The sequence below is a fragment of the Rattus norvegicus genome, chromosome 15 (assembly GCF_021556685.1).
Source record: "Rattus norvegicus strain SHRSP/BbbUtx chromosome 15, alternate assembly SHRSP_T2T, whole genome shotgun sequence".
NCBI classification, from domain to species: domain Eukaryota; kingdom Metazoa; phylum Chordata; class Mammalia; order Rodentia; family Muridae; genus Rattus; species Rattus norvegicus.
Window position 1 is genome coordinate 40184475 of NC_141548.1, and position 16550 is coordinate 40201024.

The 16550-nt window shown below is 45.1% G+C and overlaps 1 protein-coding gene across 36 annotated transcripts in view; it reads left to right on the forward strand.

Moving 5' to 3' along the window:
* Rnaseh2b (ribonuclease H2, subunit B) overlaps positions 1-16550 on the forward strand; it is a 60898-nt gene that overhangs the window by 23880 nt on the left and 20468 nt on the right. For 21 of the 36 annotated variants that reach the window (XR_015638092.1, XR_015638085.1, XR_015638087.1 and 18 more), the window contains 4 exons: positions 6268-6332; positions 7368-7473; positions 9911-9992; positions 11578-11620. Coding sequence is in view for 23 of the 36 variants with exons in the window: in XM_087586142.1 (XP_087442268.1) it covers positions 6268-6332; positions 7368-7473; positions 9911-9992; positions 11578-11620 (296 nt within the window). In the remaining 13 variants the exon portion in view is untranslated. The remainder of the gene's footprint in view (positions 1-6267; positions 6333-7367; positions 7474-9910; positions 9993-11577; positions 11621-16550) is intronic. The other 15 variants (XR_015638090.1, XR_015638091.1, XR_015638096.1 and 12 more) reach the window with 1 other exon arrangement.

Genomic DNA, 16550 nt, shown 5'->3' on the forward strand with positions numbered 1-16550 from the left:
TCCCCTGCTCAGTTTGGGTGTCAGGTGCTGGCTTCATGAAATGACTTTGGCACGGTTCCTTCCAATGAGTTGGGGACACTGAAGCTCCTCCTTTAGCACGGAATGAAAATTCTGCAATTGATCCCCTGAGCGTTTCAGTTGAGAGACATTTTATTACTGCTGCAATCTCTTGCTTATACATTAATTTTTACTGTACATCTGTTGTGTATATGTCTTGGTTTAATTTTGGTAAATACTACAGATCTAAAAATTTACCTATTTCTTTAGGATTCTCCAATGCACTGGAATATAGGTTTTCCAAGTGAGCATCTTTTGAATTTCCTTGGTGCATGTTGTCATGTCTCTTTTCTCCTCTAATTTTATTACTTTGGGTTTTCTTTTCTCTTTCTTTTAGTTATTTTGGCTAAGTCACTGTCAATATCTTTTTATGTCAAATTTTACTTCCTCAATCCTTTATATAGTTCTTTTAATTGTATTTAACTCATTCCTGCCCTGGTCTTTATTCTTTCTTTCTGTCCAATGATTTTAAGCTTGGCTTCTTCTTTTTAAAGACCTGAGGTCCCCCATTGAGTTACATATCTGAGGTCTGGGTGAGGTGGTTGGTTGGTTGGTTGTAACGTAGGCAATTTTAGCTATAAACTTCCCTCTAGGTGCTTTTACTGGATCCCGAGGTTTCTGGCATATCATGATTTCATTTCATTTGCGAATGTGCTTTGATGAATTAGAAGCAGACTTGGTGTCAGTATCTTAACAATCGCCCTAAGAGTTTCCGAGTGAGGAGAAAGGGGTGGGCACCAGGCAGAACATGCTGAGGGGCAGTTCAGGGTTACAGGTGGTCAGGCAACTATGACATTTCCTCTGGAACCAAAGAAGCGATGACTCCAAGAAGCACTAACCGTTACATCAGAAAGGTCTGCTAATTCCTATGTGGCCACATTTAGGATCCATTTTGGCTCTGAGAGGTATATGGTACCAAGATTGTTAGAATCATCTCACTATAGATCCTCTATGATGCTGTATGTGGGGGGACAGCTCTCTTTTCGTGGGTGACATGAATGAAGCTTCCCATGACCACGTTTGAATGCAAAAGTAATGAGGAAGAGTTACAAGTCATTTTCAGTTTGTCACTGTAGTATGGGTTCAAAAGCTCAGTTAACTTGTGTGCAGACTTCTGTCACTAGCTCTGAATTAAAATGGTCATCTTGAATCAAAATTCAGAAACCCAGATCATGTAACAGGATTGTCATTCCTGTTCACTTCCAAGTGAGTGTCTTAGAGCGGCACCCCACCCCACCCCACCCCACCAGGTCAGCCAGCTGTCATGTCATAGGTGAGCCTCTGTCACCGTTCGCTTTACACCACAACATTGCCTACCGCATAGACCAGCACCCGGAAAATCGAGTGTCTAAAACAAGAGTCTCAAGTGGTTTTCTTTGTGTTTAAATGGCAGTGAAGCAGGGCAGCGTGATTCAGGTTAAATGCCATCCAAAGAGAGAACACTTGGGGGTTTCTTACTAACCAACCCTCCTGTCATGAAATAAATTTACACAATAGAAAGGTCAAAACAACATTTGAAACTGGAAAGGAAAAGGATGCCGGAAGGCCACTTAGGTTTCATCTTCTGAAAGAAAGCCTGCCAACAAAATGTATCATAGTCCACGCTGCTGGCCTTGCTCCTGCAAGGGTGTGCACTGTCCACCGACATGGTTCCCGTGAAGATCTTCAGGATGTCGGGTTCTGCACTTAGCCCTGGCTATGGGAGCCTGTCCAGTGTCAATTCATGGCTTTTGCGTTTTATATCATCAGTCTTATATTAATTCGCGTCACTGTTGTAGCCCGAGGATAAAGAGCGTAATATGACTAACATGGCAAAGATTGTAGACAGGATTGGAACACGTGTAATAATGGTTCTTGCTCTCCTTCCTACAGCCATGTAATTCTCTAAGATACTCTTCTAGAATATTTGGGTGGTGTATTCTTTTCTGATAATTGCCTTTTACGTTGAGTGTTGGGTTTGTTTGTTTACGCAAAAGAGGAGAGAGAAGGGAGCCAGAGAGAAAGAGAGTCACCTCTGCTCTGCAGAGGAGCATTCAACGGTTTTTAGGCATTGTACCCTTCCAGGTCATCCTCAGTAATTGTGTTAAACACCGGCTGCTTATTTAAGTTTGAATTCCTCTCTTATAAATTTAGTGTTTGGTTCTATTCTCTGGTATTTATTTACTCAGCTTCTCCCATCTATATGAGTATTAGCCCTAGATGCAGGTTTCAGTGTCTGTGGTGTTAAATATCAGTTGAGTCCAGTGCGTATGTAAGAATCTTTTGTGTTGCTTTCCCCCTGTGGATAAGCTCAGCCACAGTCCCTTTACAAGTGGCTGTCCCCTGACTACACTATTAGTGGGGATGCTCTAGTTACTGACTCCAGGTCTCAGAACATGTTTCCGGGCAAAGCGAAGACACAGAGAAGGACTAGGGTCATGAAGTCAGCCTTGACTGAGATGCTTTTTCATGGTACAAGCTCTGTGCTCGGCATGTAATGAAGAGGCAGACTGCAAACTGACCAGGCAGTTGCCAAGGTTCTAACCCAGGAGGCAGGGGAAGGGGCCTGTGAGCTTCTGGGTTATGAGAAACCTTGAGAAAGTGGAGATGAAAATGTGCTGGAGGTGATTGTTCGGTCAATCATCTGGGGAATTCAGGTTCGCACACCAATTATCCAATTACTGAACGTGTTACTTAATCATAAAATTACTGTTCTCATCTTTATTTTGTAAACTCAGTCTTTCAAGGTACTTCAGACCAGTCTAAACCCTTCTATCATACCCAGCTATTGTCCAGCTCACTGGTTCATGAGTGTTATGTTTCGGATGTACATGCGTGTGTTGTTGGGTTTGTTTGTTTACTTCTTTTTTGTTTTTTGTTTTTTAGACTTCCATACATGAGTACTTATTTATGTCACTGCCACCCAACACTCTCCTCCAACTTCTGTGTCCCCCATCCCCTCTCGAATGCACGGCATCTTCTTCATATATATGTACATACATGCATGCATGACGAGTATAACCTGTTGGTTGAGGCATTTGGTTTGAGGCTCATATGCATATGTGTTGAAGACATATCTTGGGATTGGATAGCCTATCACAGGAATTTAACCTGTAAATTTTATTTATTTATTTATTTATTTATTTACATTTCGAGTGTTATTCCCTTTCCCGGTTTCCGGGCCAACATCCCCCTAACCCCACCCCCTCCCCTTCTTTATGGGTTTAACCTGTAAATTTATGAGGTTAAAAACTTTCTAGATGGAGAGACTAGTTGACTTCGTGGTAAATTGTATTTTACTATCATAGGAATAATACTCAGAACAAGACTATTTTCTCAGACATTTTCAGCAAATAGATAAGGAAGGAAGTCTGTGAAACTAAAATTTTATGAGATCTAAACTGGCCCCATACCAAAATCAAATTTTTATAAAAAGAAAATTAGGCTAATGCCTTTGGACATCAGAAAATTTGGACAATTCACAAAATTGTATATTATAAAAGAAAAGCTGCAATCGTGTGAGTTAATACAGAAAAGGCAGTTGGCAAATGCAGCCACGAAGTCCATTTGAAGTGAACTGTTTCACTCTGATAGATGTCAGTGACGGACTCCTTATATCATCCTGGTAAAAGGCCAAACAGACGTCCTCCTTTAGACCAGTTTTGGATAAGGATTTCATCCCTGTTTCATCTTGGCAGAGTCTTAGAAGGTTCAGCAGTAATATGAGGAAGAGAGATGGCAGGCCATTGAAGAGTCACTGTGAAAGTGCCTTTCCTCATAGACAGTATTGTGTGTGTTCAAACCCTGAGGGACCCACAAAGCAGTAGGACTTAGCGTAAGCAAGGTGTTGGGATGCAAGACCTCTTACGGATAACAGCTCTGTGTGTGTGTGTGTGTGTGTGTGTGTGTGTGTGTGTGTGTGTGTGTGTGTGTGTGTGTGTGTGTGTTGAGAAGTTCAGTGTGAGAGGGCCTTTTGAACCATATGTCCATTTGAAAGTAATGGGCATTGGTAGAGAAAGAAACTCAAAGTAGCTTATTAGGTTAAATGCAAAAGTAAAAATGATTTAACTTCTGGAATAAAAAGGACAAAAATCTGTATGATCCAGAAGAATTCCAGCATTTCTTAAGACCCGGAGCCACCAGTATAAAAGAGTGTATCTTGTATTTCATCTAGTAAATATTTTTAAGGCACAGTTAACGGCACTCAACAATTTCATGTGACTCAGTAGTTCTACTCCTAATTCTTTTTTCTAGGCATGTTAAAGTGTGTCCGTGCAACAATTTGAGTGAGGGCGTGGCCTTTCTGGCTTGTTTTGTTTTAAATAGCAACCATCCCAAAATAGCCCAAATGGAGAGCAAATCAGTGTCTCTTCCTGATGGGTAGCAGACGGAGTCTCCAAGCCTCCTCGTTACTGCACTAAGGAGGAGCTGCTGCAGACAGGAGCACGGATAGGGAGCTGCTGCAGACAGGAGCACGGATGTGTGGCTCACAAACTTGAGCGCACTCTGCATGACCCATTTCTACGACGCGCTAGAACAGCGGTTCTCAACCTGTGGGTCTCCGTGACCCCTCTGGGAGGTCATGAATGAGATACCCGGCATGGCAGGTACTTATATCAAGGGAGATAAATGCAAAGAGTTTGTCAGTTCCTTCTGCTGCCATTTACAAATGTCACCGTCTTTCTTTATCCAATTAGTTTGTGGCAGGCACTGTACTGTGATCTGTGTGTGCTGTCTCCCATTGTGTTCACAGCAGTCCCTTCAGGAATCCCCGACTCCTTTCTATTGGAGGAAGGAGGTCCTGAGCGTGATGGGTCCAAGGTGATGATGTAAACTAGATATACATAAACCCAGACAGGCAGTTCAGTCTGGGTAAGAGAGCCTACCTCAAGGGGCTCAGGAAGTGGGGGGTCTTCTAGGATATTGGGGATCAGAACAAAAGAAGTGAACAGCAGAGGCGAATCTTTCGTGAGAGACTTCAGCACTGAGGGTTTCTGGAAAGTCTCTTAGGGTGTGAGTGGAGCTTCTAACGAGTCACTAAGCTATACGCCGTTGTTGAGTGGTTGAGTGCTCAGTGCCGGCCTTGTGTACAGGGTAAGAGATGGCCTCCAAGGAGTGTAGTCCAGGCTAATAACCTTGTACTTCAGTGGACCACAGCCAGGCAGCCCTGGCCCTGGAGGAGCAAGAGTTCTTAGACCTGTGGCAGACCCTTCTTTATTGTGTTCCCAGTAACATCCTCAGAGATGTTGTGTAGGGTGACCCCTCCCTGTCCTGCCCCCCATCTGGTCCTTCATGTCCTCAGCCACATGCCGCACTGGGGAGGAGACACACTGACGTGAGCCCCAGAATCGTTTAATAGACTTCAGTAAACTACCTTAGAAAAGCAGTTTCTAGTTCCTAAGGCCCAGAGCCAGGAGAGCAGAGCTCACTGTGTGTGGCTCCCCATGGAGTCTGCACTGGCCATGGCTTTCCAGTAGTCATAAACTTGACTCCTTCATGGCTGTAGAGAAGGCCTGGTGGGAGGAAGAAGAGAGCCTCAAAATAAAATGTGACACACGGGAGGTCCTGGCTTAATGACTCAGTGTATAAAGCCAGGTGCTTTGTGAAGAAAGGAAGTATCATTTATAAGCGGTGGAATTTTCATCCCTGTCAAGGACCATGCCGAGGTCACCATGAATCTAAATCCCCTGATTATATCGGTAGTACATCGAGAGGCCGATATGCCTGTGCTTTCAGGCGTCACTAATCCCACCAGGGAAGCACTCAGTACATACAAGTTTTCCCCCCTTTAAATATATACAGTAAATTTCCCAGCTGCCTGTCTTACTTTGAGTCCCACCCCAAACCTTGGGATTTCCATTCTTATTGAAAAGGGAGGTGTTTTATTGAAAATATTGAAGTGAGTTGTTCATAAAAAATAAGGTTGCTTAGCATGTCAGTGGCTGCCATTCAGAACGTGTTTTCTTCTGGGTTGCTTGCCTGAGTTGAGGAACCCTTAGCTCCTGCCTGCTTGGTGGTGGTTGATTTCCGAGGCAGCAGCCAGCTTGGGTTTTCTTTAACTATCTCAAGCATGTTCTCAGGCTATAGCTGGAGTTTTTGAATAACACATACTGCTATGCAATGTCTAGGTTACCGATTTGTGTTGTACGTATTTGTGTTATGAGTTTATTGCTTGTGTTAGTTTAAGTCATTACACTGAGGTTCTTACTTTTCTCTTTTAATTCAATGTAGAAGTGAACAGTAAGAAGTACTATAAGTACAGCACGGAGAAGACATTGAAGTGGCTGGAGAAGAAGGTGTGTGGCCTTGCGAACTAACAGTAAGACCAGATCCCGGACCACCTTGAACATTCATTTAAAAAAAAAAAAAATGCCTACAGAGAGCCAAGGTTGAGCAGAACCTGGTTTTCTTTGATTGCATGGCCCTGCCCCTGAGTGCCAAGAGCTCTTACTGTCAGATGTTGCTCACATAACTGGGGTGGGACAGGGTGTTTCTAGAGTTGTTTCTCACAGCAACCCCCCCCCCCCAGGTTGTGTAGGTCTCACAAAGACTCGTGTTGAGGTCATTCAGCACTCCGCTCCCCAACGTTTACTATGTAGACATCTCCGACAGCTGTTATCTTAGTCACTGTTCTCAGGCTGGGAAGAGGCACATGACCAAGGCAACTCCTATCACTGGAGGGTGGCTTACACTGAGAGGTTTAGTCCATTGTCACCATGGTGGTGAATAAGGCACTGGAGCAGTAGCCATCTGTTGTTGTAAAAATATAAAAATAAAACAGTATAGTCTTTTACCCCCCTAGGTCCGCGCCGCACTGTCCCAAGATATCTGCTAGATATCTTGGCGGAAACACAGCCCAGCCGCACACTTTCTTACACTCAAACCCTCACATAAAAGAACACACAACACAATAATCTTAGATCCAATTGGTAAATATAATTGCCCACTTAAACATACAAAGCCTGGTACCATCCATCCCTTGAGAACATTAATAACAACCTGTAAATACACAGAGCAGAATCTTAACATCACCTGCCATGGCTTCTCCCCTCTCTCCGTCTCTCGTCTCTCTCCCCTAGTCGCCTCCTCTTTCTTCAAACTTCATTCCCACCCATCCTTCCTTCTCCTCCAATGACAGGCCTCCTTCTATCCTGTACCTGCCCCTCACCAGTACTTTACAAATTCAATGGAGAGGTGGTTCTGGTGAAGTCACTTGAGTTCTGAGTCCTTGACTAGGCAGCTGTCCTTGTGGCAGTGGAATTAGCATCAAAATACAGATAACTTCAGGGCAAACCACAACATGAAAGGACATCCCTGTGTTTACCTCCTAGGTCAACCAAACCGTGGCAGCACTGAAAGCCAATCATGTTAATGTTGGAGCCCGGGTACAGTCTTCTGCATATTTCTCTGGTGTTCAGGTTTCCAGGGACAAGGAAGGTAAGCAGCAGCTTGTCACCAAGTTAACCTCTGTCTGCTCTCCGAGGGTTTCAGACTGCAGACCGAGGCTCTCAGATAGACTGCATGCCCTTTGGCCTTTGGCCTGAAGGTTATCCTGCCTCAGGACCCCAGTGGAAGGTGGAATTTACATTCCCAGTATCTCAGTTCTCCTGGGAGGGTTCTTTGTGTTTTAGCAGTGAGGATCAACTCACTTGGCAAATGTTTCTTTTTGGTGTCTATTTCTATCTTTTCTTCCTTCCCTTCCTTCCTTTCCTGTATCCATCTGAGCTGAGCCTAGAGTTCAAGCTGGGCAGACTCCACCACTGTCCTGCATCCTCACCACTCCTTCTGCTTTTTATTTTAAGATCAAATGTTATTAGAAACACCTTTTCTTATAGATTATTAAGGTGCATTCGTTTGCTTTTTCCAGTGTAGGAACCCTGTATCTTTCCACGTGTAATTAAATAAAAACAGTTATGTAATGCGGCTCACATTCTTCAGTGGTGGGACAGAAATTCTCCTGACCTTAAATCCACATCAGCATTTACTCGTTCTGAGTTACAACTCCCAATTTCTCACATCGGCCATAAACAAAATGAGCACTTGGGCTGGGGATGTAGCTCACAAGTCAGATGTTGCCTACACACAAGGCCCTGGGAGGAGTCCCCCAGGCACCGTGGGAAACTAGTAAGTCGGTATACAAAACAGCACAAGGAACGTTGCTTTCGAGAGGTTGACATTTAGGTAGGCTTTGCATCTGATTGCCAGCACTTTGTGTGTAACCATAGCTGTTGCTGGGAGTGGTGGGCAGCATGCTTGCTGGACTCAGTACACCAGGAGACAGCGTCTCAGTGTCTTTAAGAAAGTCAAGTCAGCCAAGTCAGGTAGAAGTCTGAGTCAAATTGGCTGATGGATGGATAGAGCAAACCAATCAATTAGTAGACTGTATTTCTTAAGTAGGAAGAGGGATGTTAGAAATTATTTAGCTGATCTAATTTTAAAAAATGTTGCCAGAGAGGTAGGCGACTTCTGGCTGATGAGTCTTACTGAGTGCAGTGCTGGCAGCAGGCCTCCCCAGCAGGGGTGCTTCATGAAGCTGCCTTATGTACTTCGTGCTGCTCCTGTCCCCGCCCCTTTATCCTAGTGTGTGCATCCGTTACGGGGGTGTGGCTTACCAGAGCACCTGACAGGAACAAGGGAGAAAGGGTTCTGGCTCCTGGTTTCAGAGAGGTGTCATCATGACGAGAAGATAGGCGTGGATCTGTCCATGATGGCAGGAACTAATGCCACACGGGTAGCAGACAGGAAGCAGGATGAAGCCAGAACCAAGAGCAGGCATTTCTTTCAAAGCCTTCCTCTACCGAGGTCTGCCCCACCTCCCACGGGCTCCACAGCCTTCAAACCAATGCCACCCACTCTACAAACAAGTGTGCAGGATGGGAGCCTATGGGACGCCTAGACTCCAGCCTCACAGCAGGGTGCTGGGCAGCAAGGGAGCTGTGCTGTGGCTACGTCCAGTAGTTGGGCACCTCACGTTCTCGCTGAGTATTTACTACATTTTAAGGAGAGTCTGATGACAAATCTCAGTTTTGTGTCAACTAAACTCTCTGATTAAAGACCAGACTGTCATTTATTTGTAAAGCAACACTGACACAATGGCTCCCTTACCCAGAATGAACCTGGGAACAGCTGTGCACTTCACGTGCCCTGTGCTTTTCCCGTCCTTGATTGCACACAGCATCCCTCCCATATCCCACACACACTGAGCTATGACTGCATTTGGAAACATGTTTTAAACTGTATTCCACTGACGTCAGAGCTGTGGTTTGTTTGGTTCTGAACACTAGAATTGTTAACGATCCTACGTTCTGCTGAGTCCATTGTCCTGCATGGTCTATTGCTGTGGGAGAGTGGACGTGTGGGGGTGTGGGGGAGTGGAAACGTTTGCACTTTTACAAAGCAAATACCTAGAAAACATAAATGGTGTACCTGATTTTACTTATTTCGTTTTATTTCTTTGAAGGGAGCATACTGGTTCCTGTTCAAAACTTAGCTTTCTTCTTTATTAAAGCAAGTTTGTAAAAAAAGAAGCCATTAAAAATAGATGGAAATAGCTCAGCTGTCCCGGCCGGCTTGTGATTTTGCTTATATTTGGGACTTCAGCTAAGGAAGCTGGCCTGGGTGTGTCTCACGCGTGCAGTGGCACTCAAGCCCACCCACTGTGCAGTCACATCCGTGGCAGCATCCCACCATCCCTCTCATCCACTGTCTGTCTCCCTCGCTAGTGGGCGGGTCTCAGTACCCCTGTTTCTCCAGTGCAGAAACTGAAACTAAAGTTTAAATGAATTTCCCAAGCCACGTAGAACAAGAACTTGACTCAATCCGCCATAATTATTACTGATTTTCTTTCGTTCATTCCCTATCCTGTTTCTTTCAGAAGACTATGTTCGATATGCCCATGGTCTGATCTCTGATTACATCCCTAAAGAATTAAGTGACGATTTATCCAAGCTCTTGAAGTAAGTGTCATCCATCTTCGGTCCTAACCCACAAGCTCCCCTGCTTCCTTCTGTCAGTCGGTTCTCTGTGGGATGGCACAGCAGGCCGTGATGAGCTGTTGTCCCTGGGCTGTCTCGGACTCTGTGAACTGAAGTTTTCTCTAATGGACATTAAGTAGGATGATTTGATTCAGTAGAAACTGATTGCAGCAACTTAAATTTGGCGTTAAAATTATTATTTTGTGCAGTTTTAGAAAAAAGTCACATATTACAATTTTATGGCTATGAGAGTTAATCTGTTTTTTTGTGGTCATTTTAAGAGAGATGGGAAGTGAAAGGCAGATGGTAATAGTTTTAAAATTGCATGTGAAAGTGCTATAGTACATCTCGTTCACAGTTCCAGGATCTTTACCAAGCACCTTGCCGGTGCCGAGTGCTCAGTTCACAGCACAACGGCGTCCTGAAGGGCTGCACAAAGTGGCTGGTCGTCAGGGTGGTGTGGTCCGTAGCCTTCCTTTAAAAAGATCTTTAGTATGTCTTAAAGATTTCTTTCTCTTGTTAATTTTCAAGATATTAGTAGTTGGTATTAGTTTTACGTGTGATGATTTATAGCGTTTCCTGATCCTGATTAAATCCTTTTTCTTCTTTACTCTGTAATAGGTAATAATTTGGTTGCTACTTACAGCAGTCCTGGTCTGCTCTCTGTTGCTGTGAGACATTACTAACCAAAACCTCCTTGGGAAGGAAGGGGTTATTTCATCCCACAGTTCATCTTCAAGGGAAGCCCGAGCAGGAAGGAACCTGGAGCAGAAGCCATGCTAGCAAGAAGCGCTGCTCCTTAGCTTGCTTATGAGGCTTTCCTACTCTGCTAGGCCTGGGGATGGAGCCGCCTCAAGTAGGCGGGGCCCTTCCTCATCAGTCTAGACAGTCTCTCACAAATGCCCACAGTCTGAACAGTCATCTGTTCAAGGCAGCTCTTCAGGTGAGGTTCCCTCTGCCTGGGGGATTCGAGGTTGTGTCAAGTTGACAATAAAAACTACCCAGCACACCTACTTAAAAAACATTGCAGGGAAGCTGGTTACTTTACTAGTCACGGGTGTAGAAAGCGTGCCGTTACTAACCATCTCTCTGCTTGATGTTTCTCTGGATCCCCACGTCCTGATAGAGGCTGTTGTTTCCTTCCCGTTGTTTGCATTGATCTTTTCTTTACTCTGAAATTTGAGTCAAATATTTTGGTTAAAAGGTAATGCTAAGTAAACGCTTCTTTGGTAGAGAAAAGATGGCGTTCATGTGGCTTTCCCAACAGTTAGATACTTTTCAGTTTTAAATAAATACTAGCATTGTGATTTATGAAGAAAAAAAAATGTCCCTCCAGATACAGTCATGGAGGCAAAAGCCAGACAGCTCACTTCAGCAGGTGGGTTCCCACTGTATCCTCTCTTGGACATCTCCATCCGTTCATTCAGTGAAACTGCCTTCTTCCCTGGGCGAGCAGGACAGTGTGTGGAAGTCAGAACTCTCCACCAGATGAGACTCCTGCCTTGGCCCAGCTTCTCTGTTGTCCTTGAGAAGACGTCACCATGATTCTTATTTTTTACTCCCTTAGGCTTCCAGAACCTCCAGCCTCCCTGCCAAACCCTCCAGCAAAGGTAAGAACCTGGGACTAAGATACCTTTAGGGAAAAACACTACATTTCTCCATTACTTAGTCTTTCCCATCAATTTAAAGTGTGCAGAACCTGTCTTACATAACACGGTATCACTAGAACTCTGGATTGCATGACTGTCGTCATTTCTACATTTTTCCTGGAGGTGAAAACCAAGTTGTTTTTAGCAGGGTAACCTCTATTAACACGCACAGGTCAGGCTAGAGAGCAGAGGTGCCTGCTCCTTGTGCAGAGAGCCAGAGTTCAGTTCCCAGCACCCATATGATGCCTTACAACCACCTACAGCTTCAGCTCAAGAGGACTTGATGCCCTTTTAGGTATATACCTTTGCGTACACGCACATATACAGAAATAAAAGTAAAATAAGTCTTTAAGACTATATTACAGCTATATAATAATTAATAATGTTAATAGAATATACTAATATAATAATTAACATAATATATTAATATAATGTTAAACTTAATATATTATATACTTTATATATTATAATATATAATGTTATATAATATCTTCATATTAGCAATAATATATTAATATTATATTATAATAATATAATAATTATTATTAATTATTATTTGCTCTGTGAGATAGAGCCTCACCATAGAGCTGCTCAGAGTGGCCTTGATCTTAGTCCTTCCGCCTCAGCCTCCCAGGTCTGTGATTATCGGTGTCTGTCAACCACACTGGCTGAAACCTTCTTACATTGACTCTACATGAAAGTCACTTTGCCATATTTGTCATTGTCACAAAGAACAAGGAGCATGATTTTTCTAACATAAAGAATCCTTTGAAGAAAGGGTGACCTGGGCTCTTCACTGAGCTTAAAATGAGTACTGGGTATGATTGTCATCTGTTAATAGGAATTCTTTGTGTTTGTGTTCATGAGTACACGCAGGTGTTCTCGCACATGTACACACATGCATACGAAGGCCAGGGGACAGCCCTTCAAGAAGCACCACCCACCTTGTTTTCCTACTTGGTTGTTTGTGTCTTATTAGCCTGAAGCTCACCAAGTAGGCCAGGCTGGCCCTCAAAACCCAGGGGATCTGCCTGTCTCTGTCCCCCGTGCTAGGATTACCAGCATGTGTCACTGTATCCACTTTGTTATGAGGGGTCTGGACAGTACCAGTTCTCTTATTAGGTGGTAAACATTCATCTCCCTGGCCTTTTTGGGATACCTTCCCTTTTTCCAGATACTTTCAGAATTGCTACCCTGACTCCTTCCACAGCTTGTGTTAATTTCCCAGACCCAAATGGAGAAGCCAGGTGTCACAACTGAGGCCTGCCTCACAGCCAGCCACATCTTAGATCCCTGTGTGCTATTCCAAGAGGGGAGCAAGGCACCCGCCCTTGAGTGGCTAAAACAACAGCAGAGGAATGGGTGCCTTGAGGGTGGCATGCCGTGGTTAAGGACTCTCCCTCGTGTTTGTTGTTCTGGCCTTCAGGCTGGCCAGCATGCTCAGGACTTTTCCATGTCCTGGATGCTGGACCAGGGTGGTGGCAGCTTTAGAAGCCTTTACTGGAAAGGTGGAAGTGCATCAGTGTCAGCCTAGGGCAGTGGCTTTCAACTTTCTAATGCTGTGACCCTTTACAGTTCCTCATGTGTGGGGACCCCCATCCATAACATTGTTTTACCGCTGCTTCATAACTAATTCTGCTACTGTTATACATTGGAATATAAATATCTGTGTCTTCTGATGGCCTTAGTTGGTCAACCCCTACAGAGGTCTGGATCCAGAGGTTGAGAACCGCTGCTTTAGAAAATTGTGAGACTGAAGCAGACAGTGAGTGGTTAAGACTGCCCAACTTCAGTACCCCTGTGACACACAGCAAGGCTATGCTTCAGGAAAATTTCTTTGATAAAACCCAGGGCTGGCTGGATTTGGCTGTGGGCCTTAGTTTGCCAAAATGTTTAGATCTCAGCATCTCCTGCTTCTGAGTCTCAGTGTCTACATTGTTGCCACCTACTCCGTGTGTGTGCTAGGGGTTCCAGTGTTCAGAGGACACACTGTAGTGGAGGATACTGTAGCTTAACACAGCTAAGCATGGTAGCTCACACCTTTAATCCTAGCACCAAGGAGGCAGAGGCAGGGGGATCTCTGAGTTCCAGGCCAGCTTTGTCTACTGAGCAAGTTCGAGCACAGCCAGGTCTGCAGAAAAAAAACCCTGTCAAGACCACCCCTAGACTCCCCCACCCCATCTCCTCCCCCCAAAAAATTAAACAGCACAGACTGTCTCTGGCTTCTGACTTTTCTATTTGTGTCCAAGAGTTGGCTGGTTTTTTTATGAGTCTGTGCATGGAGTTATACAGGGTTGTATGGAACTTAACATCTGTACTGTAAGAGCTGAAGGCCAGAGAACATTGGTCTAGGGACCACTGCCTTCCCTTCTTCCTGGAACATACTCGCTTAGTCAAGGTCTTTGTTCTTTGTATGTCTTTCTGATCCACTTGTTCAATTCTCCTGCAGCAACTGCACAGTTCATAACGACTCAGACTTTTAAGTACCAGAATAACAGAAATACTGCATTCCCTTATTTCCCAGTGTATCTACAAGAATTATTCCAGAATTAGCTAAAAACTACTCAGATGCAGAAGATAGTCCCTCCTCTCCGCCTCCCCTCCTTCACTGCCCCCCTTCACTTCCCTCCCCTCCCTCTACTGCCCTCCTCCCTTTACTTTTCTTCCCTCCCACCCCTTCCTCTTTCACTGTTCTCCTTCAGTAGATACGTTAACTGGGATGGCGTGTCCTTAGTCCGGTGCATGAGTAGATTTCTGTTTGGCTTTCCAGTGAAGTGAGGCATGTCAAGTGCTTTATAATGCATCGCTCTGTGATATGTTTTTAAATTAATTTGCATGTATATAATTAATATGCATGTATATAATATATTCTGCTTCCACTAGTCCCCCTCCTTCCTCCAATCCCCACCCCACTCTCATGTGTCTTTATTTTGGTATTGGTATTGCTTTGTAGCCCGCCAGGTTTAACCATTTCCTTCCCCCACCTGTCCCCCCCGCCCCAGCCTGTGGTCATGGATTAGAGCTGTCCCCTTGAATCTGGGTTGCTAACCAGTTGCTACATCAAGGGATGACAACTTACTCTCTTCTCAAAGCCCTCAACTGCCATTATTTGGCCTAGGTGGGGCTGGGACCTACAAGTCTCACTCTACCTATGGCTGAATGTTTACTGGCTATGTCTTCTCCATTCCCTCTGCAAGCAGGTGCAGCGATTATGAGTTTATGCCTGACAGTCATGCCCTGCGTGTAAGCCCGTGGTTCCTGGCCTTCCTCCATGGTCTAGCCCTTTCATCTTCTTGCCGTGATGTTCTCTGAGCCTCACAGGAATGTGGATGTCCCACAGAGGGCTGAGCACTCAATAGCCATGCGTTCTCAGAACCTTGACTCAGCACCCTGAGTCTACATTAACCACAACTGCTTTAAAGAGAAGTTTCTCTGGTCAAGGTGAAGGACAGTTCTTAGCTTTTGCAGCCTCGGCTAGGTCTCCGAGCACCTGGATACCCACCCCGAGTCAATGGAGAAATACTAGCCATAGAGAAGGGACACAGACATCTTCATGACTTCACGTTCAATCTTAATATTGCCAGCTGTCAGCTCTGCTCTTCTGGCTGAAGGCCTGTGTGGTCCATGTGCACCTCTGTACCATACCTGGATAGAAGGTGTATTCTTTTGTTTTATCTTTTGAGACAGAGTCTGATTCAGTGTTGAAGCTGGATTGCAGCTCACGCTGTAGTCCAGGTTGACCTTGAACACATGGCAGTCCACTTGCCTCAGCTTCCAAAGTGCCAGGATTGCAGGCATGCGCCACCACACGTGGCATGCAGCCATTTACTTGGTGCCGGCAGGTCACTATTGTACAGCAAGCCTACCTTTGCTCTCGACAGTTACTTTGCTCTGTGACCAAGAAAATCCCTCTCTCTGTTTCTTATGGCAAGGAATTTCCAAAATTATCTTGTGTCCTGGGGCCTGAGGAGGAGGAAATGGGGACGAGTCTGGATTCTCAGAGCCCCAGTGCTGGTATGTGTGTATCCCAGAAGAGCTAAAGGCTGTGTAAACCCAAGTTGTGACTACCATGCAGTCTGTTCTCTGCACAGCAGCAAGGCCCATCCACCCTGCTGGGCTTTCTCTGTGTAGACTGTGGTGGGACTTCCTGTCTACACTGTGATCACCTGATACTAAGGGCCTGGCCCAGCTCGTCACAGAAGTGTCACATGCATTGGTGCAAAGGACCTTGTGAATGGTGAAAATATGTAAAGGTTTGACTGCACTGGGCCTAATGGACAGGATGTGTGTGCAAAGACTGAGATTAACGCACACAGACATATGCACGTATGTATGTATGTACAAATGTATGTAAATGCCATTTTAAAAAGAGATATGAGGCAGGGCAGCAAGGGGGCTCAGAGGACAAGGATGCTGCTGCTGCCAACCATGACTTCGAGCTTTGCGATCTATGTAATGAGAGCAGAGAGCCAAGATCCTCCAGCTGCCCTCCGTCTTTCACATGTGTGCTGTGATGTGCACATGCCTGTGTGTGCACATTAGTGAATAGGCAAATGTGCTCTGGTCAGGTTTGCTTCTGGTTTCGGCTTTTACTTGAGATCTAACTCCACGTCCTCTGTTCCACTTGGAGTGTCTGTTTAGGTTGCCTGTCCGCAGGTTGCCTGCTGGCTGCGGTTCTTCTGTAGATGAATGGGGAAGCAGCCGGATGGCAAGGAGAAAGCAAGGCAGGAGGCTGTGCAAAGATGGTGTCAGAATAACGGTGCCTTGCTCAGTAGTGGGCATCAGAGCAGACCAGGGCTGAGCACAGTGGGTTTCGCAGGCACGGGGCCCCGACCGGGCATTTTGTCTCCAACTCTGTGCCTTGTATTTGGCCCCTCGACTGTACCCACTC